At 50.6% G+C, this 25,667-nt stretch overlaps 1 protein-coding gene across 4 annotated transcripts in view; it reads right to left on the bottom strand.

The window, feature by feature from the left end:
- The window catches only part of OGT (O-linked N-acetylglucosamine (GlcNAc) transferase), a 668,897-nt gene that overhangs the window by 173,930 nt on the left and 469,300 nt on the right, over nt 1-25,667 (bottom strand). For all 4 annotated transcript variants that reach the window (XM_085608464.1, XM_085608465.1, XM_085608463.1 and 1 more), the window contains exon 15: nt 12,476-12,601. In XM_085608464.1, the coding sequence (XP_085464590.1) occupies nt 12,476-12,601 (126 nt within the window). The remainder of the gene's footprint in view (nt 1-12,475; nt 12,602-25,667) is intronic.

Raw genomic sequence — 25,667 nt, 5'->3', positions numbered from 1 at the left:
ACTGTGACCAGGGAAGACCTCTAAGGGCTGCAGCACTTATTGTGCCACCCTTAGAGGCCCTGTACCCTGACACACACACACACTGCCTTTGCAGGCTGCGTGTCTTGGTGCAGAACAAAGTGAAGAGTCGACATGGCACACATCCCTGTGTGCCATGCGCACAAACCACTGCCCAGGCAAACGTCAGTCACCCCTCTAGCTGGGTGCCCTATGCCAGTGGTGAGAGCACAGGTGCATGGGCCCTGTACCCCTACAGTGCCAAGTCCATTAATGGGCACTGTAAGCGCAATGCTACCATTACGAGTATATGGTGCTGGGAGGTAGTCATTACGAACTCTACAGCACGATAATGGCTACACTGAAGACTGGGAAGTTTGGTATCAAACTTGTCAGCACATTAAACCCACACTGATGCCAGTGTGGGATTTAATGTAAAATGCACAACAGAGGGCATCTTATTGATGCCTCCTGAAATTCGACCAACACCCAGTGACCTGACTGAGTGGATGCTTAGGCTGCCACCCCCAGACATGTTTCTGGACCCCTGGGTCGAGAGCTTGCTGCTCTCGGGGGCCTAAATCAATGCACATCCTGGGACGAGGTGCCAAGCCTCCTCCCCCAGGATGGGCAGGGTTCACGAAGGAGAAGCTTTAAAGGCATGCCGCCTTTGTGAGCTTCTCCAGACCATTTGCTGCTTTCAGCAACTGGTCCCCACTGGTTCTACCGCCCACTTTGGGCGGGACTACCGGCAGGAAAAACAAGTGAGGAAAAGAGGTGTGCCCACCTCTACCAACCCCACCCCTCAGGTGGGGAAGGCGAGGTGAAGCACAACCTCGAGTCCCCGCCATCTTTAGGATGGGGGGACTCAGCCAACCAGGGACAGGCTCCTGCCCCCCTCCCACTGAAGAGTGGCAGAATAGGGGATGTACGCACCCCAGGGAAGGGACCCATTGGTCCCTGCCCTTTACCAACCTGTAACACCCCTAAATTTAGTATTTAGGAAGACCCTGAACCTTCCTTCCTCAGATCCAGCAACCACAAGAAAAAGAAGAGCAGAAGGGCGAGAAGACGTGCGGAGCTAACAAGAGGACAACGCCCACTGACTTGGCCCCAACCCTACAGGCATGTCTCCCCTCGAACCTGCTCCTGCAAAACCCTGGCGTGTGCAGCAGACAGCAACCTCAAAAACACAAGAGGACCTGCCTGCCCTCACTTTCCAAGCTGTTTCTCCCGTGAACACCGAACGTATTTGAACTGCAGCTTCTGGTGCCAGCCAGGAACCGCGAATCCCGCACACTTTGCACCTGCCGAACCCGTCCCGAGCGGATAAATACCACGAGGAGGTCCCCCCGGTGATCCTGACCAGAGATCCGGTGACCCCCGACCAGTCTCAAGCCTCCTGACGACGCCTGCAGCCGCAATCCAGAGGACCCCTCCCCCCCCCACCACGACCAGAGCGGGTAAGAAAATCCGACGCCCCAAGGCACCCCTGCACCAGACGCCCCTCGGTCTTGTGTGCTCAACCCAGCGGTGCCTAACCAACCCTCAACATCCCAACTTACCCTCGAAGTGGTGGTCACTCCTGTAAGATCCTCGTCACCGAGCCTGCAGTGTTTATGTCTCGGAGGATCTCCATTGGAAACAGGGCACCCGACCTCAAAACAGCACCCGGCCACCCTAGTGCCGCTGAGGGTGCCCCTTTGGTGCCAACTTGGTCCCCAACTTGGCCTGAGCTTAACCCTAGGAGCTTTGCCCCCACAACCCTGTTGTGAGAAAGTGGCTCTGTATAAACTGTTTCCTAATAGGTACAGGGTGTACAGAGTCCACAGTCCAAGGGTTTGGCAGAGGCTAAAGTTGGATATAACCTTACTCTCTAAAGTGGTAGCTTGGTCGAGCAGAAAGGCAGTATCAGAGGACAGTGTAAAGCATTTGTTGTACACACTCAGTCAGCAAATGGTTTCACACACTCAATAACTGAACTCTAGGCCAATGGTTTGTATAAAAAATATATGGTTTTATTTTAGAACCAACAATAGGTATCAAAATATACTTTCTCAGAATGAGATGCTTTAGTTAAAAACTTTGCAATAGGCAACTGACTTTTGCAGGTAATAGTTTGTTGCAATAGGCAACACAATTTCAAACAATTTCAAACACAATAATACATTGAGCTCCATGGGAATTTTAAGTTATGTGCAATTGATTACTTTCAGGATTACTTTTCTAACTCCAGGACTGGATCCTAGATTCAGTCCTGGGACAGTTCTTGGAAACAACTGAGTAAATTCGTTTTAGTTACTGTTGTGATTTTTAAGCAATATTTTGCGGTTTTAAAAGTTGACACTTAGAAACTTTTGCTAATCAAATTACCAATGTTATCCTATGGAAGGAAATTCACTTAGCAGGTAAGTGGGGTTATGGTTACTTTTTCTAGGTCAGTGTTGGATCCTGGATCCAGCACTAGTGTACCACCTGTAAGCAGTTGAGAAACTGCGTTTAAGTTATACAGGCGATTTTTAAGGAATATTTATAAGTTTGCAAAATCGACACAGAAAAACAGTCAATGGTTTCCTATGGGAGAAAATAGAGTTAGTGGTCAAGTACGGTCGGGAGTACTTTTCAGGGTCAGTGCTGGGCACCAAGATCTAGCACTGGGATCTCTCCTAATAGGTGAGTATTTCCGTTTTCAGTACTTGGTTGATTTTAGGTGAATATTTTAAAGTTTAGAAACTCCACACTTTTAACCCCTTGAGTGCCCGCCCCTTTCCCCGCCCTGTGCCTGCCGTTGCATTAGCGGGCGGGGTTTATGACGAGCTGGTCTCGTCATGGGCACAGCGTAACCGCGGCCCATGACGAGACCAGCTCGTCATGGGCACTCAAGAGGTTAAAAGAAATTTCAAGAGAAATCAGTCAATGTTACCCTATGGAAGAAGGAATATGCTACTTACCAGTATGCATCTGTTCTTGGCATGTAGAGCTGCAGATCTATACACTGTGCAGAGACCGCCATCTGGTGTTGGGCCCGGATGTTTGCAGTTTGTTTTTCTTCTTGGACAGTCTTTGGAAGTCACGAGTTCGGTGACTCCTCCTTCGGTCCGTACTGCGCATGGGCTTCGACTCCATCCTCAGATTGTTTTTCGCCAGGAGGGAAAAGATGGAGCATAGTGGTAATAGTAAAGAAACCCATGTGTGTTGTATCTAAATAAGATAGACTGGAACGGATACAGGTAGCCGGGGAGGCGGGTGGGCGTGTATAGATCTGCAGCTCTACATGCCAAGAACAGATGCATACTGGTAAGTAGCATATTCCGTTCGAGGCATATGAACTACAGATTATACACTGTGCATAGATTATATAGCAGTACCCAACCCTAGCGGCAACCACCGGTATCCGTTGCAGTGGTTTGAAACAGTGTCTTTAGTACAGCCTGGCCCACACTAGCTTGTTGTTTGGAGTGCACGTCTGCACAGTAATGTTTTGTGAAGGTGTGCGGTGTTGACCATGTGGCTGCTTTGCAGATGTCATCTAAGGGTATGTTCCCTAAAAAAGCCATAGAAGCCCCTATCTTTCTTGTAGAGTGGGCTTTAGGTGGAACAGATAATGTTCTTTTTGCTTTGTGATAGCAAATCCGTATGCACTTTACAATCCACCTAGCTATCCCTGATTTTGAGATGAGGGTGCCTTTATGCGGTGGAGAGAAGGAGACAAACAACTGTTTAGTCTTTCTGAAAGGTTGCTTTTTTTGTATGTAGTACAGTAGGGCCCTTTTAACGTCAAGTGTATGTAGAGCCCTTTCCGCAACAGATTGAGGTTGCGAGAAAAAAACCGGTAATTCTATTGATTGATTAAGATGGAAGGGGGAAATGACCTTGGGCAGAAATTTTGGATTTGTGCGAAGTATCACCTTGCTGTGATGTATCTGTAAAAAGGGTTCTTGTATAGTGAACGTTTGTATCTCGCTAACCCTTCTAAGGGAAGTGATAGCTACGAGGAAAGCTGTTTTCCAAGTCAGGAACTGTAGCTCACATTTATGCATTGGTTCAAAAGGCGGGCCCATGAGCCTTGTAAGAACTACGTTTAGATTCCATACAGGGGAAGGTGGTGCCCTGGGTGGGATTACTCTTTTAAGGCCTTCCATAAAGGCTTTAATAGCAGGCACTCTGAACAGTGATAAATGCTGTCTGTTTTGCAGGTAAGCAGCAATTGCTGCTAGGTGTAGACGGATGGATGAGTACGCCAGGTTACACCTTTGAAGATGGAGCAGATAGCATATGATGTGCTGTATGGATACATCTAAAGGGTTGATTGTATTGTTACGGCAGTAAACAACAAATCTCTTCCACTTTGCGGCATAGCATGCTCGAGTGGTAGGACGTCTGGCTTCCCTGATAATGTTCATGCAATCAGGGGGAAGGTTAAGGTATCCAAATTCTAAGATTTCAGGAGCCAGATCGCAAGGTTGAGCTGAGCTGGGTCCGGGTGCCTGATTTCTCCATGGTTCTGGGTTAGGAGGCATGGGGACAGGTGTAGTTTTTGGTGTGGTACCACCGAGAGCTGTAGTAGTGTGGTGTACCACGGCTGCTTGGCCCATGTTGGAGCTACCAGAATGAGTGTGAGGGAGTGCTGTTGTAGCTTCCTTACCACTAATGGAATTAGCGGGAGAGGTGGAAAGGCGTATGCAAATTTGCCTGACCAGTTCATCCATATCGCATTGCCTTTGGACAATGGGTGTGGGTATCTGGCGGCGAAGCTTGGGCATTTTTTGTTTTCGTGGGTGGCAAAGAGGTCTATCTGAGGATGCCCCCACTTGTGAAAGAATGGGTGAAGAACTTGTGGATGCAGTTCCCATTCGTGCATTTGCTGCGTTTGTCTGCTGAGCAGATCTGCCATGGTGTTTTGTATACCTGGGACGTGTTGTGCCAGGAGAAAGATTTTTTGTGGGATTGCCCATCTCCATATGCTCTGTGCTAAGCGAAAGAGCTGGGGAGAGTGTGTCCCCCCCTGTTTTTGAATATAATACATTGCAGTCATAGTCTGTGCGAATGAGGACTGCCTTGGCTGAGATGTTTCTGAAACGATTTCAGGGCTAGAAAGATCGCCAATAACTCCAGATGGTTGATGTGGAGTAACCTCTGTTGTGGCGTCCATACACCTTGCACTGTGAGGTGTAATGGTTGCGCTGCCCAGCCGGAGAGCGATGAGTCTGTTAGAATCACCTGAGGAACCGGGTCCAGGAACGGTCGCCCTTTGGAAAGGTTTGTGGTGTTCCACCACTGCAGAGAGCGATGGGTGCGACCGTCCAACACCAGATCCGTCAGCTGTCCCTGGGCCTGGTTCCACTGGCGTGCTAGGCACTCTTGGAGTGGACGCATGTGAAGTCTTGCATGAGGCACTATGAAGATGCAAGATGCCATCATCCCTATTAGTTTCATGAACACTCTTGCTGGGAGAGAGTGCTGAAGCAGGAATCTTTGGCGCAAGGTTTGTATGCTTGCGATTCTGGCTGAGTTAGGATAGGCTATAGCTGTTGAGGTGTCTATAGTGGCACCGAGGTATTGCTCTGTGTGAGACGGTATCAAGTGGGACTTTTGGAGGTTCACCGTGAAGCCTAGCTGGTGGAGTAGTTGGATGGTAGTGTTTGTATGCTGCACACACTGGTGGTAGGACGCGGCTTTTATGAGCCAGTCGTCCAGGTAGGGGAAGACGTGAATGTTTTGTCTTCTGAGGTGTGCCGCCACTACTGCCAGGAATTTAGTAAACACCCGTGGTGCGGCTGTGACCCCGAAGGGGAGAACCTTGAACTGATGATGTTGGCCGTCCACCACAAATCTGAGGTACTTTCTGTGAGCAGGGTGTATTGGAATATGAAGGTATGCGTCTTTCAAATCCAGTGTAGTGAGAAAGTCGCCCTGACAGAGGAGTGGGAGAACTTGGAGAGTTACCATGTGAAAATGGTCTGAATGGATTTATGCATTTAGAGGCCGGAGGTCTAGAATGGGCCGTAGTGTCTCGTCTCTCTTTGGTATCAGAAAGTACAGAGAGTAGACCCCTAAATTTTGCTGATTGACGGGGACCTGCTCTATAGCTTGTTTTTGCAGGAGGGAGAGTACCTCTTGTTTCAGAAGTGTGGTATGTTCTTGTGACATCGCACGGTGTCTGGGTGGAATATTTGGGGGGGTAGAAGTTAGTGCGAGACAGTACCCTGACCGAATAATTTGGGTCACCCATTTGTCTGATGTTATGGTCTCCCAGGTTTGAAGGAAGTCTTGTAGTCTGCCCCCGATCGGAGTGGAATGGTCTGGGGGGAGCGGGGGAAAGTCATTGTGTGGGCGGTGTGGCAGAACGGGCGGTGTTGGTTTTGCCCCTGCCTTTATTATTGTTTCCTCGATATCCACCTCTTTGATAGCCCTTTGTGAAGGTAGTCTGAGGAGGGGACTTGAAGGACGCGGAGGCGTTATCGGTAGAGTAACCCCTGCCAGAGCCTCGAAAGGAGGAACGGCGAAAGGAGCGTCTAGGAGTGTGTGATTGCAGTGCTCCCATAGACTTCGCCGTATCTGTATCCTTCATTTTTTCCAGGGCTTCGTCTACTTTTGGGCCAAATAAGTGTTGTTGGTCAAAAGGGTGGTTCAATATAGATGCTTGGACCTCTGGCTTAAAGCCTGAGATCATGAGCCAGGCGTGGCGGCGAAGCATAACACTGGTGTTTATAGCCCTGGAAGCTGTGTCTGCTGCGTCAAGTGCACATTTAATAGAGGTGTTGGTAATAATCTTTCCCTCTTGTATCAGTTCATGAGCCTTAGGTTTATATTTCTCTGGGAGATGTTGCATGAGAGCCTCCAGCTCATCATAGTGCGCTATGTCGTACCGCGCCAGCAGCGCCTGCGTGTTGGCGATGCGCCACATATTGGCAGCTTGCGAGGCAGTGCATTTGCCTGACGCATCCAAGAGCTTGGACTCCTTATCTGGTGGTGGAGCCTCACCGGATGACTGAGAATCGGAGTCTAGGGGCGCAGGTCCTTTAATATAGGCAGGATCTGTGGGGGCTGCCTTATATTTCTTCTCTATTCTGGGGTTTAAAACCCTAGCCCTGACGGGGTCTTTGAAAACCTCTGCCGCATGTTTGGTCACCCCTTTAAGCATGGGTAGTATGGCAGTGGATTTATCTGCGATGTCAAAGGTATCAAGTAGGAAGTCTTCCTCAACTGGATCACTGTGTAACTCCACCCCATGATAAGGTGCCGCCCGTTGTAACAAGTGGTGGAACCCCAGGGAGTCCTCTGGTGGAGATGGCCTGGATGGATAAAGATCATCCCGAGGCACATCTGGGACGTCTGGATTATGATAATCCTCCCATGGGTCTGGTGTTCCCGGAGGAGTGGGGTCCTGCGGGGCATCTGTTGGATCATAGTATGGATCCACTTGGTCATCAGGGTCTGGAGACGGGGTTGGAGAGCGATGAGGCAAGGGTGGAGAAGGTGGGGGCGGAGATGGAGGGAGTGGAGGAGGTGGGGAGGGTACTCTGAAGGGGGATGTGGCAGAGTCCTTCCGTTTTGGCGGTGGAGGAGTTGGCTTGTCTAAATGTCTTTTCTTGGAAGACAAAGTCAAATGTCCAGTCTTTGGATCCTTTGTTAAAGTCTTTTGAAGAGGATCTGGCGTGAAAAGCTCCTCCGGCACAGAGTCCTCTATCGGTGCCGATGTTTTCGGAACCGACGGCGTCGTTGGTTTATCCGCGCCATGCTTTTTCGGGGCCTCCGATTTTTTGTTCGGCGCCGAGGCATGCTTCGGCACGGAAGCGTCGGTGCCGAGGGATTTATGTTTGGTCGGCACCGAGAGGCCAGGTTTCGACACCGATGGCTTCGGAACGGAGCTTGGTGTGGTTTTCTTCGGTGCCGAAGGGTGTTTTTCGGCGCCGCTAGTAGGCTGGCTTGAGCCCGAGCCGCCGGGAGACTTGTGATGCCTCTTCACCGGGCCTGAAGGTGGGGTGATGGAAGCGGTATGCTTGGTTTTTCCTAGGCCCTGAGGCGAAGGTGTAACCGGAGTCTCTTTCGGTGTGGGCACGGGAGTGGGAGGGGGTAGAGTACTCACGACCCTCTGCGCCGGTGTGATCTCCTCCACGTCGGAGTCGTCGGCCTCGGAAGCGCTGACGACATCGTCCTCCTGTTCGGTGTGCTGCTGTCCCGAAGCTCCGGTGTCTTCTCCGAAGAGGTCAGGTGGAGCCGAGGACGATGAGTGCGCCATGGTGCGTCAAGCTAGTCGATCCCGAATAGTCTTTTTCGATCGAAAAGACTTGCAGGCGGGGCAGTCTCGTGCCTCGTGTTCGGGAGAGAGGCAGAGGTTGCACACCTGATGGAGATCGGTGTGGGGAAATTTAGACCCACATTTTGGGCACTTCTTGAAGGGAGTCCTTTCCATCGGCCGAGACCGGAGTCGAGTTAGGCCCGAAGGCCGCTGCCTGGAATTGAGTAAGTGCCGAAGAGAGAGATGAAGAAGCCAATTTCGTCTGAAGAATCTCGATGGACGAGGATTTTTCGTCGAAGGTCGAACTGGAAAGGTTCGAAGACGGAGCACGAAGTATTACATCTGAGCCCGATGGCGGAAAAAACACAAACTGAGGATGGAGCCGAAGCCCATGCGCAGTACGGACCGAAGGAGGAGTCCCCGAACTCGTGACTTCCAAAGACTGTCCAAGAAGAAAAACAAACTGCAAACATCCGGGCCCAACACCAGATGGCGATCTATGCACAGTGTATAATCTGCAGCTCATATGCCTCGAACAAGTGTGTTATCGGCTTTTGGGTAAGTTCTCCACTGGCAGAGTTGAGGTTCTGGGCATAGACTCAGGGGTCTCCCGAGGGTCAGGTAAGTACAGTTGTTACACCCTCAGCGGCACTGGGGCGGTCAGGTGCAGAGTGAGTTAGGCCCAATGTTATCCTATTTGAGGCAGGGGGCCCATGGTTGGTGGCTGCTGACTAGCAGGCCACGTGGCTGTGGGAGCTGGGCTCCTATTCACTTGCTCACGGCAAATGGGGAAGTAGGTTAGGAGTAGAAGTTGCACTGCCAGGGCCACTCGGGCGGCTGGGTGCAGGGTGCTTTTGAGCCTTCGGGCGCTCAATGGATTGCTATGGAAAAGCTCAAGGATGAACAAAAGCTCGGGGACGAAGATTCTTCATGTGTCACTACCACTTTGAGAGGTAAGTTGGGTAGTTGGAGGATAGGTAGGTACCCAGGATTCGGGAACAGGGGGCCGCAGGGGTGCCTTTTGGTGTTGGGAAATCTTACCCTCTGTTGGTTGCGGTTGGGGGGGTCCCTAGTTCTGAGTCTGCAGGCATAGTCAGGAGCGTCGAGGTGGGTCCTTGGGTGACGGGTTCGGGGTCACAGACGCTGGGGGGATGGAAGGGGGGAGGGGAGGGGGGGCATCCTCCGGGTCTTTGTCCACTCCGGCACAGGCCAGGCTTGGAGGGTGCAGAGTGTGCAGGGTTCACGGTTCCGGGCTGTTGCCAGGGGTTAGATACAAGTCACAAGGTAGCCAGGTCCTCCGGGGTTTGTGAGGTTGCTGGCCACAAGAGGTGCTGGGATTTAGCAGGAGCAGGTTCGAGGGTCGATAGGCCGGTAGGGTTGGGTCCAAAGCAGTTGGTGTCTTCCCCTTCTTAGCAGCTGCACGGCAGGTTTTCTTTCTTCTTGATCTTCTTTGCTGTTTTAGAATCTGGAATCTAAGGAAGGAAGGTTCAGGGTGCGCCTAAATACTAAATTTAGAGGTGTTACAGGTTCGTTTAGGGCAGGGACCACTGGGTCCCTGTTCTGGGGTGGGTACATCCCAGATCCTGCCACTCTCCCTGTGGAACAGGGGCAGTGGCTTAGTCCTGATTGGGTAGGGCTCCCCAACTTCAAGATGGCGAGGGCCCGGAGATGTGCTTCACCTCGCCTCCCCCACGTGAGGGGTGGGGTTGGCAGGGCTGGCACATCCCCTGTCCTTACTTGGAGTTTCCGGCCAGTCTTCCCGCCAGAGTGGGGGTGAGTACAGGTGGGGGCCAGTTGCTGAGTACAGCTAGTGGCCTGGAGAAGCTCACAAAGGAGGCATGCCTTTGAAGCTTCCCCCTGCCCATCCTGGGGGAGGAGACCTAGCACCTCGCCCAGGATGTGCATTGTTGCAGGCCCAGGGGAGCAGGGCTCTACACCCAGGGGTCCAGTAACATGTCTGCTGTGTGGCAGCCTAGGCAGCCTCTCAGACAAGACGTGGATTGTAGGTTAGGTTTCAGGGGGCATCTCTAAGATGCCCTCTGTAGTGCTTTTTACATCAAATCCCACTCTGGCATCAGTGCGGGTTTAATGTGCTGAGAAGTTTGATACCAAACTTCTCAGTCTTCAGGGTTTCCATTATGGTGCTGTGGAGTTCGTGTTTGACGACCTCCCAGCACCATGTACTCTTAATGGCAGCACTGCACTTACAGTGCTCAGGAATGGACCTGGGCACTGTAGGGGCACAGGGCTCCTGCTCCTGTGCCTACACCATTGGCATAAGGCACCCAGGTAGAGGGGTGACTGATGTATGCCATGGCAGTGTAGGTGATGGGCATGGCACACGGGGATGTGTGTCATGTCGACTTTGTTTTTGTCTTGCACCCAAACACTCAGCCTGCAAAGGCAGTGTGTGTGTGTAAGGGTACAGGGCCTCGAAGGGTGGCACAATAAGTGCTGCAGCCCTTAGAGGCCTTCCCTGGTCAGAAGGCCCTGGGTACCTAGGGTACCATTTACCAGGGGCTGACATGTGCCCAAAGTTTTCCAATTTAGGTTTTAGGGAAGTAACATAGGCCCTGGGCACCTGATTGGCAGGAGTCCAGGGCACACTCACTCAAAGTACATTCAGCAAAAAATGGGGGCATACCATGCAAGAAAGATGGCACTCACACCATTATGGTGCTGTGGAGTTCGTAATGACAAGCTCCCTGCACCATATACTCTTAATGGCAGCACTGCACTTACATTGTCTAGGAATGCACTTAGACATCGTAGTGGTAGAGGGCTCATGCACCTGTACCCTCACCACTAGCATCGGGCACCCAGCTAGAGGGGTGACTGATCTATGCCATGTCGACTCACTTTGTTCTGCACCAAAACACACAGCCTGCAAAGGCAGTGGTGAGTGTAATTGTACAGCACCTCTAAGTGTGGCACAATAAGAGCTGCAGCCCATGAAGGTCTTCTCTGGTCACAATGCCCTGGGTACCTGGGGTACCATTTACCAGGAGCTGACCTGTGGCCATAGATGCCAATTGGGTTTAGGCTTCGAAGCAGTTTTAGGGAAAGAACAAAGGCCCTGGGAACCTGATTAGCAGGGTGCACTCAGTCAAAGCACATCAGCAATTCAGCAAAAAGTAGGGGCAAGCATGCACAAAAGTGGGCACTTTCTCACATCCACTCCTCAGGAATGTCAGCAATCCATATTTCCCATTTGGTGGTTGTAGTCCTCAACTAGCCTTTCTAGGCATTGGGCTTCCAAAATGCAACCCACCTACCTTCAGGGTATGTACCATATACAGCAATACAAACATCCTAGCATGCATATTCAAGTATGATGTGCAGTACATCACTACACACATTCATCACATAGGACAAGGGTCAGTTAAATGTGCAGCAGCAGAACTTTACTTTAATGGTCCACTAGGCACCACTCCAGTGATACAGGTAGTAAGTTCTGTTCATACTACAAACAAAACGAAACTGCTGACACCACAGCACTTGCCCCCGTAACTTCAGATAAGTTAACACCCCTTTACCACTTTGAGGGTAGCACTTGCTGAGCCTCTCCCAGTTTAACAAGACTGCATTACCATGACACAGGCCTAGGTCATGGAGCTGACATAACGGGGCTCGTCTGACCAAACATCAGTAGCAAGGATCCTGATTCCCGTGCACCCGGGCCACTCAGTGAAGGCATGCACGCCCATCACCACACAAGGGACATTTCTGTCAGAACAAATACCCTATGTTGGTCAGACCAGAGAAATTTCGTCTTGCACTTAAGGAAAAAAGGGGAAGGGTATTCTCTCCAAACCACCTACCCCCTCAGTCATTCTCAAAATAAGACCGGAATTCTCAGTTGCAGCAATGCTACTCCAAGGTGAGTTTCCGTCTGTAACAGTCAAAGTCTTATCACAAAAACGGAAGAACTCAATAGCTGAAACCAAAGATACACTGTCAGCAGATGTTTTTCAGTTGCAGGGGTAGAAGTCCTGACAAGTGGGACCAAAGGCCCAGATGAAAAATTAATGCAGTTGGTTCCAGAGCTGGCACTTGAAAGTCTGAAAGGAAAGGTTGGAAATATACGATCTAAAGTGGAGATTTTCTTATGGTTTATTGTAGGCTAAGGAAGGAGTCTCCACAAATTGAGACTCAAAAACAACTTTGAAGAAAAACTGCTTGCATGCATACCTACAGTCACATATCCTACAAACACTTTATTCTCAAATATCTCACCTGGATGGGTGCTGCTCGCAAAGCAAAAAGTTCATTCCGCGCTCCCTTGGTATAGCCGTTCATGTTTACCAGAATGTGAACTCCATCCTGATGTATACGATCAGCTGCTTTTCCATTACACGGAATCTGATGCAACAACAAAACAGAGTGTTTCAAATATCAAAACATTTCAGGAAACAGACCAGTTTAATCAAGGACAACCATAGTTCAAGATTCACAGGAAAACTAATAACTAGCAAGAGAGGGACCGGACCTCAGGGGTTGGCACACATTGCTGATTTATTGCATTAAGCGTTTGCAAGAAAATACATTGAAAAGTAAAACTCATTCTAGCGGGGGGATGAATTTCAGCAAGCATTTACCTGTTGGCGTGCTAAAACATCCACACATTAGTGTTTGGTAAATGTGTGTGATCTAGACCATGTCGCTGCCTTACAGATATCAGCTATAGGGATGTTAACTAAAAATGCCATAGATGCCCCCATTTTGCAAGTAGAATGACCTCTAGGGGGTATAAAGTTCATGTTCGCTTTCGCGTAGCAAGTTTGAATGCATTTAATCATCTTGAAATTCCTCAGCAGAGCTCTCCTGACGTCAAGTGTGTGAAGAGCCTATTCTGCTACTGAATCAGGTTGAGGAAACAACACTGATTGGTTAATATGGAAAGCAGAAACCACTGAGAAGGAATCTGGGTTTGGCGTGGAGAACGACCCTATCTATATGGAGTTGACATTAGGGTTCTTCTAAGGTTAATGCCTGTAGCTCACCAAATCTTCTAAATAAAGTTATTGCAATGAGGAATGCAACTTTGCATGAGAGAAACTATAAAGGACACTTGTGTAGTGATCCAAAGGGTGGGCCCACAAGTCTTGTAAGTACAATATTAAGATTCCAAACTGGCGCCGGGGGAATTCTTGAAGGAATAACTCTTAAGCCTTCGATCTAGACTTTAATGACAGGAACTTTGAACAAAGACAAATGCTGTCTATTTTGCAAATACGCAGCTACTGCCGCCAGATGCAACCGAATTATGTGTAAGCTATAATGTTCTGAATAAAAGCATCCAGAGGAATAATTTTTTTATTACAGTAGACAAATCGTAAACTCAAGCTCTGGTAGGTTTCCTTGCTTCCCTCAAAATAGTCATACAGTCTGGTGGAAAATGTAAATATCCAAACTTACTTCAGGAGCCAAATCACCAAGTTGAGCTCCTTGGGATTTGGATGCCTGATTTCTCCATGGTTCTGAGTGAGGAGACTGGAGGTGAGATGTAGCTTTTGATGTTGAATTACTGAGAGCTCCAAGGGGTGGCGTTCCGCGGTTGACAAGCCCATGTGGGAGCTACTAGAACCAGTGTGAGGGATGCATGCCTGTGAACCGAACCAGCAATGGAAGGAGAGGGAGAAGCGGAAAAGAGTAGGCAAATATCCCTGACCAATTCATCCATAGGCCATTGCCTTTGGATAGAGGGTGTGGGAAACAGGATGCGAAGTTTGGGCACTGTACGTTGTCTGCTGTGGTGAACTGATCTATTTGAGGATATCACCATTGTTAAAAGTATGGAAGGAGAACTTAGGGATGAAGTTCCCACTCGTGTATTAATGGTCTCCTTCTGCTGAGGTCGGCAATTTGATTGTTCACTCCTGGGAGATGTTCTGCCAGAAGGTGAATCTTGTGATAAATTGCCCATTTCCAAATTGTCTGAGACAGTTGTAATAGTTGGAGAGCGTGTGCACATCCCTGTTTTTCTACATAGTACATTGCTGACATGTCCGTGCGGACTAGAACAACTCTAGATAGTTGATGTGGAGTCATTTGTGTTTGTCGTCCCAGAGACCCTGAATTGTATAATGATGAAGATGTGATACCCTTGCCGTGAGAGATGCGCCTGCTATTAGCACGACTTGTGAAATTGTGTCAATGAAATGTAGCCCTTTTGATACATTTTGAGGGTTCCACCACTGCAGAGAGCAATGGGTGTGGCTGTTACCAACACTAGAAATGTTACCTGACCCTGTGACTGGGAGAAAGTGGCTCTGTATGGAATATGCTACTTACCAGTATGCATCTGTTCTTGGCATGTAGAGCTGCAGATCTACACACTTGTGCATAGATCGCCATCTGGTGTTGGGCCCGGATGTTTGCAGTTGTTTTCCCTCTTGTAATGTCTTTGGAAGTCACGAGGTCGGTGACTCCTCCTTTGGATCGTATTGCGCATGGGCTTCGGCTCCATCCTCAGATTGTTTTTCGCCAACAGGGAAAGATGGAGCGTAGTAATAACAGGAAAGATGCCCATGTGTGTTGTATCTAAATAAGATAAACTGGAACAGATAAAGGTAGCCGGGGAGGCAGGTGGGCGTGTGTAGATCTGCAGATCTACATGCCAAGAACAGATGCATACTGGTTAAGTAGCATATTCCGTTCGAAGCATATGAGCTGCAGATTACACACTTGTGCATAGATTATATAGCAGTACCCACCTGTGAGAAAGTGCCATCTTTCTTGCATGGTATGCCCCCACTTTTTGCTGAATTGCTGAATGTACTTTGAGTGTGCCCTGGACTCCTGCCAATCAGGTGCCCAGGGCCTATGTTCCTTCCCCAAAACAAACCCAAATTGGCAAACCCTGGCCACATGTCAGCCCCTGGTAAATGGTACCCTAGGTATCCAGGGCCTTGTGACAAGGGAAGGCCTCTAAGAGCTGCAGCACTCCTTGTGCCACCCTTAGACCCTGTACCCTTACACACACACACTGCCTTTGCAGGCTGAGTGTTTGGGTGCAAGACAAAAACAAAGTCGACATGACACACATCCCCGTGAGCCATGCCCATCACCTACACTGCCATGGCATACATCAGTCACCCCTCTACCTGGGTGCCTTATGCCAATGGTGTAGGCACAGGAGCAAGAGCCCTGTGCCCCTACAGTGCCCAGTTCCATTCCTGAGCACTGTAAGTGCAGTGCTGCCATTTAAGAGTACATGGTGCTGAGAGCTCGTCAAACATGAGCTCCACAGCACCATAATGGCAACACTAAAGACTGAGGAGTTTGGTATCAAACTTCTCAGCACATTAAACCCACACTGATGCCAGTGTGGGATTTAATGTACCCAGCACCCCAGAGGTCATCTTAGAGGTGCCCCCCTTAAACCTAACCTACAATCCACGTCTGCTCTGAGGCTGCCTAGGCTGCCACCCAGCAGACATGTTGCTGGACCCCTGGGTAGGAGAGCCCCTGCTCTCCTGGGCCTGCAACAATGCACATCCTGGGCAAGGTGCTAAATCTCCTCCCCCAGGATGGGCAGGGGGAAGCTTCAAAGGCATGCCGCCTATGTGAGCTTCCCCAGGCCACTGCAACCCCCCACTCTGGTGGGAAGCTTTTGCCGGAAACCCCCAATAAGGACAGGGGATGTGCCAGCCTGCCAACCCCACCCCTCAGGTGGGGGAGGTGAGGTGAAGCACATCTCCGGGCTCTCGCCATCTTGAAGATGGGGAGCCCTACCCTATCAGGACTAGGCTACTGCCCCCCTCCCATAGGAGTTGGGCAGGATAGGGGGGTGTACCCACACCAGGACAGGGACCCATTGGTCCCTGCCCTTCACCTACCTGTAACGCCCCTAAATCTAGTATTTAGGGGCACCCCGAACCTTCCTTCCCTAGTTTCCAGATTCAAAACTACAAAGAGCAAGAAGAGCAAGAAGAAAGAAGACCTGCCCTGCAGCTGCTAATAAAAGGAAGACACCAACTGCTTTGGCCCCAGCCCTACCTGCTCCTGCTCCAACCCGGCATCTCTTGTGGCCAGCAACCTCACCAATCCCGGAGGACCTGGCTACCTTTTGGCTCTAAGCCCCTGGGACTCCCATGAGTAGAGGCTCTACTCAAAACCTACCTCTAATCCCTGGCAGCAGCCCGGAACCGCGAACCCAGCAAAAACTGCACCAGCCAAGCCTGGCCAGTGCTGGAGTGAACAAAGACCCCGAGGACGACCCCACGGCGACTGTGATCCCGAGACCGGCACCCAAGGACCTCCCTCGACACTCCTGAAGAAGCCTGCAGCCTCAGAACAAGGTGCCCCCCCTACCGCGATCAACAGAGGGTACGATTTCCCGACACCAAAAGGCACCCCTGCACGCGGCGCCCCGCGGCTACCTGTGCCCAATCCCGGGGTACCTACCTATCCTACCTCTCGAAGTGGTGATGGCACCTGAAGAATTCTCGTCCCCGAGCTTGCAGTCTTTTTCTAACCCGGAGATTTACCATTGAAATCAATTGAGCGCCCGAAGGCTCAAAAGCACCCTGCACCCAGTCGCCCGAGTGGCCCTGGCCGTGCAACCTCTACACCTACCTACTTCCCCACTTGCCCTGAGTAAGTGACCAGGAGCCCAGCTCAAACAGCCGCGTGGCTTGCTAGTCAGCAGCCACCAACCAAGGCCCCCATATCCCTCATAGGATAACATTGGGCCTAACTCTCTCTGCACCCGGCCGCCCTAGAGTCGCTGAGGGTGAACCAACTGTACCTACCTGACCCTGGGGGACCCCCGAGTCTAAGCCCAGAACCTCAACTCTGCCAGTCGAGTACTTACCTTTAAACCGATAACTCTATTTTCTTTATGGGTAACATTGACTGGCTTTTTCCTGAAATTTCGCCGAAGTGTGGACTTTTCAAATCTTAAAATATTCACCAAAAATCAGCCGAGTAACGAAAACGAAAATACTCACCTGCTCTTAGGTGAGCTCCCAGTGCTGGATCTTGGTGCCCAGCACGGACTCTGAAAAATACTCACAACTGCACTTACTAGTAACCCAATTTTCTCCCATTGGAAATCATTAACTGTTTTTCTGTGAAATTTCTTCTAAGAGTCAATTTCTGCAATCTTTAAATATTCTTCAAAAATCTTATAATATCTGAAAACGTAATTACTTACCCGTTTTGGATAAAGGTCCCAGTACTGAGTCTAGGTACCCAGTACTGGATTACAAAAGTAACAAGAACATACTGTACCTGCAACTTGAATTTTCTTCCATATGGAATCATTGCCTGTTTTCTCTGAAATATTTTCTAAGTGTCAACTTTTAAAATAGCTAAATATTGTTTAAAAATCACAGTAATTAAGTTGACTTTAATCACTTGATTCTAAGTACTGACCCAGTACTGAATCTAGGATCTAGTACTGGAATTCCTAAAGTAATCCTAAGAGTAATCTGTTGCAAATAACTTGAAATTTCCATTGAGCTCAATGCATTATTGTGTTTAAAATAGTGTTTCCTATTGCAACCACTTGTAACGGTTTACAAAAGTCAATTGCATATTGCAAAAGTATTTATATAAAACATCTCATTCTGAGAAAGTATATTTTAATGTCAAGTGTTGGTTCTAAAATAAAACAAGCATATTTTTTATATATAAACCATTGGCCTAGAGTTCAGTTCTTGAGTGTGTGAGACCATTTGCTGACTGAGTGTGTACAACAAATGCTTTACACTGTCCTCTGATACTGCCTTACTGCTCGACCAAGCTACCACTTCAGAGAGTAAGGTTATATCTAACTTTAGCCTCTGTCAAACCCTTGGGGACTGTAGACTCTGTACACCCTGTACCTATTAAGGAACAGTATATACAGAGCCACTTTCTCACAGCGCACCACCAATGGAATGAGTGGGAGAGGCGGAAAAGCGTACGGAAATCTGCCTGACCAGTTCATCCATATCGCATTGCCTTTAGACAATGGGTGTTGATATCTGGTGGCGAAGCTTGGGCATTTGGTGTTTCTGTGGGTGGCGAAGACGTCTATCTGTGGATGCCCCCACATTTGAAAGTACGGGTGAAGAACTTGTGGATGTAGTTCCCACTCGTGGATCTGTTGTGTCTGTCTGCTGAGTAGATCGGCCATAGTGTTTTGGACTCCTGGGACGTGTTGGGCCAGGAGAAAGATTTTCTGGGGTATGGCCCATCTCCATATGCTCTGTGCTAGATGAGAGCTGTGGAGAGTGTGTGCCGCCTGAGGAACCGGGTCCAGAAACGGTCGCCCTTTGGAAAGGTTTTTGGTGGTCCACCACTGCAGAGAGCGATGGTAACGACCGTCTACCAACACCAGATCTGTTAATTGACCCTGGGCCTGGTTCCATTGGCGCGCTGGAGTCTTGCGTGAGGTACTATGAATATGCAAGAGGCCATCCTCCCGATTAGTTGCATAAACACTCGAGCTGGAAGGGAGTGTTGTGCCGTAAATTTTGCGCGTAGAGCCTGAATGCTTGTGATCCTGGCCGGACTGGGGTAGGCTAGCGCTTTTGAGGTGTCTATGGTGGCACCGAGGTATTGTTTTACGTGGGACGGTTGCAGATGGGACATTGCGTGGTTTACCGTGAAGCCCAGTTGGTGAAGTAGCTGGATAGTGGCATGCGTGTGTTGTACATACTGGTTGTATGAACTGGCTTTTATTAGCCAGTCGTCTAGGTATGGGAAGCCATGGATGTGTTGTCTATGGTGTGCTGCCACGACTGTTAGGCACTTGGTGAATACTCTTGGTGCTGTTGTGACTCCGAATGGGAGTACTTTGAATTGGTAGTGTTGGATGTCCACTACAAATCTGAGGAACTTCCTGTGAGCGTTGTGTACAGGAATGTGGAAATAAGCGTCTTTTAGGTCTAAAGTGGTCAGGAAGTCGTTTTGGGAGAGCAGGGGAAGTACCTGTTGAAGTGTTAACATGTGAAAATGGTCTGAGTGTATGTATGTGATCTGAAAGAAACACGTACGTTAGATTCCTCACCTTAGAATATCCCCAGGCGTCAGACTGGATCCGGAAGATTTTTGTAGCAATACCCCTTGCGCGTCGCTAGGCGTCGTCTGCGGCTCCGCGTCCGTCATTGGCGTTGTGCGCCGGAATGACCTCGGAGTACTTAGACGCCGCCCTCGCGCGCTAACGTCAGTTTTTTTCCGCGCCAGTAAGCGCCGATCCGGGAGAGCTACCCCTTTAGTCATTTTTTTACTAACTTTTTTGACTTCTTTTGGTCACTTTCTCGACTCTGGTAGGATGCCTGGTTTCAAGGCCTGCGACGACTCACCGACTGATGTCGGTGACCGATCATCACCGCCGGTGCCTGTACTGTTTGGGCCTCGACCACGACGCGGAGTCGTCCTCCGATTGTATGGCCCCGACCTCGAAAGCTCGGCAGGAGCGGTCCCGTAAGCGTCTCGAGCTTCGCCACTCGGCTCCGCGCCACTCTCGATCCTGGTCTAGGAGGAGGTCCAAGGATCGGTCGCGGAGCCGCACTCTACATCGTTGCTCGTCTGGCTCGAAGTCTTTGGGTAAGTCGAAGCACTCCTAGAAGTCCAAGAGGCGACACCGCTCTTCGGACTCCCCTCGCCGGTCGCGCAACTCGGCCGAGGGTCAGGGTGGTTCCACGCCCGCGGCAGGCGCCGCGCACGTCCCCATACCCGCCGATCCCTGGGACTGACGCGACACCAGCGGAGGTCAGTGCCTTCCTCTCGGCCATGAGGAGCCTGGCCCCGCCGTCGACGCCCGCCGGCGCGCCTTCGGGCACCGCAGACTCGACTGGGCGACCTTGCGCGCCGGCGGCTCCGGCGCCGTTGGAGGCTCTGGCCCCGACGCCGCAGATCCCCGAGGGGCCCAGGCCTCCTCTGCCGGCGTCGACACCGGTGCCACCTCCGTCGCCGATCGACGTTGATCCCCGGTTCAGCCCCTGTCCGGTCCAGACGCCGGTGCGGCGCCGCCCGACGCCGCATCCAACGCCGCTAGAGACACAATTTGTCTATCGACCGGCTCCGATCATTCCTCCTGTATTGAATATGCTACTTACCAGTATGCATCTGTTCTTGGCATGTAGGGCTGCTGACATTCATATCTGTGCATAGATCGCCGCCTAGTGTTGGGTCCGGATGTTTGCACGTTGTTGTCCTGGAAGAGTCTTCGAAGTATCCTTGGATAGGTGACTCCTCCCCTGGACTACAGTGCGCATGGGCATCCTCTCCATCCTCAGATTGTTTTTCGCCATTGTGGCAGTGATGGAGTAGATACAGAAAGTGATGACCATGTTTGCAGTAATTCTGAGAGCTGCAGCTGCGACAGGCGCCGGGGAGGAGGGAGGGCGATATGAATGTCAGCAGCCCTACATGCCAAGAACAGATGCATACTGGTAAGTAGCATATTCAGTTCGAGGCATGTGGGCTGCTGAATTCATATCTGTGCATAGAATAAATAGCAGTGCCCTCTATTAGCGGCGGCTACCAGTGCCAGCTGCAGCGGTCTGAAAAAGAGTTTTGAGAACAGCCTGACCTACAGCTGCCTGCTGTTTTGACTGCACATCTACGCAATAGTGTTTTGTAAATGTGTGTGTAGTGGACCATGTGGCTGCTCTGCATATATCATGCAGGGGAATATTTCCTAGGAAGGCCATAGAAGCCCCTAACTTACGTGTTGAGTGGGCTCGTGGTGGAATAGTTAATGTGCGTTTTGCCTTTTGATAACAGATTTGGATACACTTAACTATCCATCTTGCTATCCCTGCTTTGGAGATGGCGTTACCTTTGTGGTGTGGGGCAAAGGCAACGAATAGTTGTTTTGTCTTCCTGAAGGGTTTAGTCCTGTCGATGTAGTACATGAGGGCCCTCCGTACATCTAGTGTATGTAGTGCCCGTTCTGCAACAGTTTGTGGGTTTTGGAAGAAAACGGGCAGTTCAATAGTCTGATTCATGTGGAACTGCGATATTACTTTGGGCATGAATTTGGGGTTGGTACGTAGTACGACCCTGTTGGCGTGAACCTGTATAAATGGCTCTTGAACGGTTAGTGCCTGGAGTTCACTAACTCTTCTTAAAGAAGTGATCGCTACTAGGAAAGCTACTTTCCAGGTAAGAAATTGAATCTCGCATGAGTGTAGAGGTTCAAAGGGTGGACCCATTAGGCGTGTGAGGACCAAGTTGAGGTTCCACATAGGAGCTGGTGGGTGGCTAGGTGGAATGACTCGTTTGAGTCCTTCTAAGAATGCTTTGATGGCAGGCACTCTGAATAGAGAGAGGTGCTGCCTGGTTTGCAGATAGGCTGATATTGCGGTCAAATGGACACGTATAGAGGTGTACGCCAGATTGCATCGGTATAGGTGTAAGAGGTAACAGATAATGTTTTGGATGGATGCGTCCAGCGGGTTGATGTCATTATTACCGCAATAAATGACGAACCTTTTCCATTTGGCTGCATAGCAAGCTCTGGTAGTGGGTCTCCTGGCTTCCTTGATGATGTCCATACAATCAGGTGGCAGGTTGAGATAGCCAAACTCTAGGACTTCAGGAGCCAGATTGCCAGGTTCAGCTGTTGCGGGTCTGGGTGCTGAATCTCTCCATGGTTCTGCGTCAAATGCGCGGGTTTGATCCGCAGCCGTTGATGCGGCACCACAGAAAGTTCTAGGAAGGTGGTGTACCATGGTTGGCGTGCCCACGTGGGAGCAACTAGGACGAGTGTTAGGGAGTGTTGACGGAGTTTGCGAGCCACCAGCGGTATCAACGGCGCTGGGGGAAAAGCGTACGCAAATCTGCCGGACCAGTTCATCCATATCGCATTGCCCTGCGATTGCGGATGTGGGAATCTGGCGGCGAAGCTTTGGCATTTTGCGTTTTCGCTTGTCGCGAACAGGTCTATCTCCGGATGACCCCACTGCTGGAAGTACGGTTGGAGTACTGATGGGTGTAACTCCCACTCGTGCATCTGGTGGCTGTGTCTGCTGAGCAGATCCGCCATCTGGTTGTCTTTGCCAGGGAGGTGTTCCGCCATGAGGAACATGTTCCTCTGAATGGCCCACTTCCACATGCTCTGAGCCAGATGAGACAGCTGTGGAGAGTGTGTTCCTCCCTGCTTCTGTATGTAGTACATTGCGGTCATGTTGTCCGTCCGGATCAACACGACTTTGTTGCATAGATGTACTTTGAATGCCTTCATGGCTAGGAAGATTGCCATCAGCTCGAGAAGGTTGATGTGCATCTTCTTTTGTTGTGTTGTCCATAGTCCCTGCACTGTGTAGTGGAGTACATGAGCTCCCCATCCCTGGAGAGATGCGTCCGCTGTCAGTATTATTTGTGGGACAGGCTCTTGGAACGGTCGGCCCTTGCAAAGGTTTTGTGGATTCCACCAATGCAGAGAGGTGTATGCCCGACCGCTCACCAACACTAGGTCTTTCAATTGTCCTTGAGCCTGATTCCACTGACGTGCTAGGCACTCCTGAAGTGGGCGCATATGTAATCTCGCGTGCGGGACTATGAAGATGCAGGAGGCCATCATGCCTATCAACTGCATAAACACTCGCGCTGGAAGTGAGTGATTGGGTTTGAATTTTGAGATCAGCAGTTGTATGCTGTTGATCCTCACTAAATTGGGCTGAGCTGTGGCCGCCAGAGTGTCTATAGTCGCACCTAGGTACTGTTGTACTTGTGCGGGCTGTAGATGGGACTTTGGGTAATTTAGTGAGAATCCCAGACTGTGAAGAAGGTGAATGGTGCGGGACATGTGGCTGGCACATTGCTGGGCTGACTTTGCTTGAACGAGCCAGTCGTCTAGGTAGGGGTAGACGTGTATATGCTGCCTCCGTAGATGTGCTGCTACCGTAGCGAGGCACTTTGTGAAAACCCTGGGCGCTGTCGTCACGCCGAAGGGAAGGACTTTGAATTGATAGTGTCGCCCCTGAACAGTGAACCTGAGGTATTTTTTGTGTGAGGGGTGGATGGGTATGTGGAAATACGCATCCTTGAGGTCCAGCGTGGCTAGGAAGTCTCCCTGCTTGAGAAGTGGAAGGACTTGCTGTAGAGTGAGCATGTGAAAGTGCTCCGAAAGAATGTACTGGTTCAGGGGTCTCAGGTCTAATATAGGTCTGAGTGACCCGTCCTTTTTTGGAATTAAGAAGTAGAGGGAGTACACCCCCGTACCCTGCTCGTGGATGGGTACGACCTCTATGGCGCCTTTTAGAAGCATACTTTGCACCTCTTGCTGTAAGAGCGTTAAGTGCTCTGAGGACATAGGACGGTTTCTTGGTGGTATTGTGGGTGGAGTGGAGGTTAACTCTAGACAGCAACCGTATCTTACAATATCTTTGACCCACCTGTCCGTGGTGATGGAGTCCCACGTGGACAGGAACCTCCGTAGCCTCCCCCCGACAGGTGTTATGTGGTCGGGAGGAAGGGAGAGGGCGTCACTGCTTGTTCTTGGGGGAGGACCTGGTGTTGCCGTATCCGCGTCCTCTGCCCTTTGTACTGGAGCCACGATATCCACCTCGTGTGTTTTTATCGTAGGTGGTTTGTGTATTGCCTTTATTATACGTTTGTTGTGACCCCTGTCCTCTACCTGCTCCCCTGTTCCCGGGGCGTCGAAAGGAGCTGCTCCGAAAGGACTGAGTTTGTAGTGCGCCCATGGACTTTGCAGTGTCCGTGTCCTTTTTAATTTTCTCAAGGGTGGCGTCAACCTCAGGCCCGAATAAATAGTCGGGGTTGACAGGCTGGTTGAGTATATTGTTTTGGACCTCAGGCTTGAATCCTGAGATCCGTAACCAGGCATGTCGTCGCAGCATGACGCTTGTGTTTATGGCCCTTGCAGCCGTATCCGCAGCATCTAGTGCACATTTGATGGAAGCATTTGTGAGTAGCTGTCCCTCTCTGATAAGAATTTCTGCACCGTCTTTGAACTGGTCAGGGAGATGTTGGAGTAGTTGCTCCATTGTGTCATAATGCGCTCTATCGTAGCGAGCGAGGAGCGCTTGAGTGTTGGCTATGCGCCATATGTTGGCAGCTTGGGCGGCAACTCTTTTGCCAGAGGTCTCTAGCACCTTGGACTCTTTGTCCGGGGGAGGAGCGTCACCTGTCGTTTGCGAGTGTGCCCTTTTGCGAGCATTTGCTACGACGATGGAGTCTAGTGGTAACTGGCCTCTGATGTAAGTAGGATCCCCGGGTGCTGATCTGTACTTTTTATCAATTCTGGGGTTTATCACTCGTGCCCTGGTGGGTTCCTTGAAAATGTCCTTGGCTGGTTTGAGGACCCCCTTTAACATTGGCAGCGTCTTCACATGCCTTTCTGAGGATGCGAAGGTGTCTATTAGAAAGTCATCTTCGATGGTATCAGAGTGAAGCTGTACCCCATGGTTATTTGCAGCACGTTCAATAAGGGCGTTGAACGCCGCAGTATCCTCCGTGGGAGATGTTTTTGTCCCATAGAGTTGTGGGTCCTGTGCATCAAGGGGTGCACTGGGGTCTGCAAGGTCGCCCCAAGTTTGATCAGGCTCTTGCTGGTCATCAGGGTCTTTGTCCCCATGGTAGGGTGTTTGGTCAGCCATATAGTCCTCCAAGGCGTCCGTGTCGGATCGTGTGGGGGAGAACCGTTGTGGATCCTGGTAGGGGGAATGGAAAGGTTCATAAAGGAGAGGTTCTGATTCGACAGGCATCTTCCTTTTTAGTGGGATCCTGAAAGTGTCCAATGGTGGTTCCGATGTTATTCTTCGGTCGTGGATAATCATCCTGCCAGTGTTGGCGTCGATGACGTGTGACGGAGGCGTCGCCGCCGGTGTCACCGGAGTTTGGGTGACCCGTGGCCTAAGTTGGAACATCTTCGGGATTGTTGACGGAGGCAAGCCGAAGGTAATGGTGGCTGCTGGAGCTCCGATCGGGCCTGTATTCGACGGGTCCTGGAGGGCAGACGTGTTTTTGCTGCTTTGCGTCGCCCCAGGTCGTACTTGGGGCGCCTTTGAGGCTTTAGCACCGAGCAGGTTTGTGGAGCCGGCCGTTGATTTTTTCGGTGCCGGTGGTTCCTCGAGTCGAGGTGCGGAGATCACCGTTGACGTCTTCGATACGAGAGGCCTCGGTGTTGTCGAGGGAGTGCTGCGAGATGAAGCAGGCGGCATGGCCCTCGGTGTTGTTGGCGTCGGTAGCCGAGTAGGTTTTTCGGTGCCGATGGCCTTTCTCCGTTTGTCGACTCCGACGTCGCCCGCTTCAAGTTCGGCGCCGAAGTCCCTCGTGGTGCGTTCGGTGCCGACGTGTCGCGCTGGCGTCGAAGGTGTGGGAGGCCTCGATCCGACCAGCGCCACTTTCAGTTTCGGTTTTGTCGGAACCGGTACAGCTTTCGGTTTCGGTTTTATGGTCGTGAAACCAGCTGGCTTATGCAGTAATGGCTGCCGCCGTACGTCTGAGGCCGGGCCCGAGGGCG

This window comes from Triturus cristatus, chromosome 5_2, assembly GCF_964204655.1.
Source record: "Triturus cristatus chromosome 5_2, aTriCri1.1, whole genome shotgun sequence".
Classification (NCBI taxonomy): Eukaryota; Metazoa; Chordata; class Amphibia; order Caudata; family Salamandridae; genus Triturus; species Triturus cristatus.
Note: the sequence above shows the minus strand (reverse complement) of the source record. Positions and strands in the feature narration are given on the sequence as shown.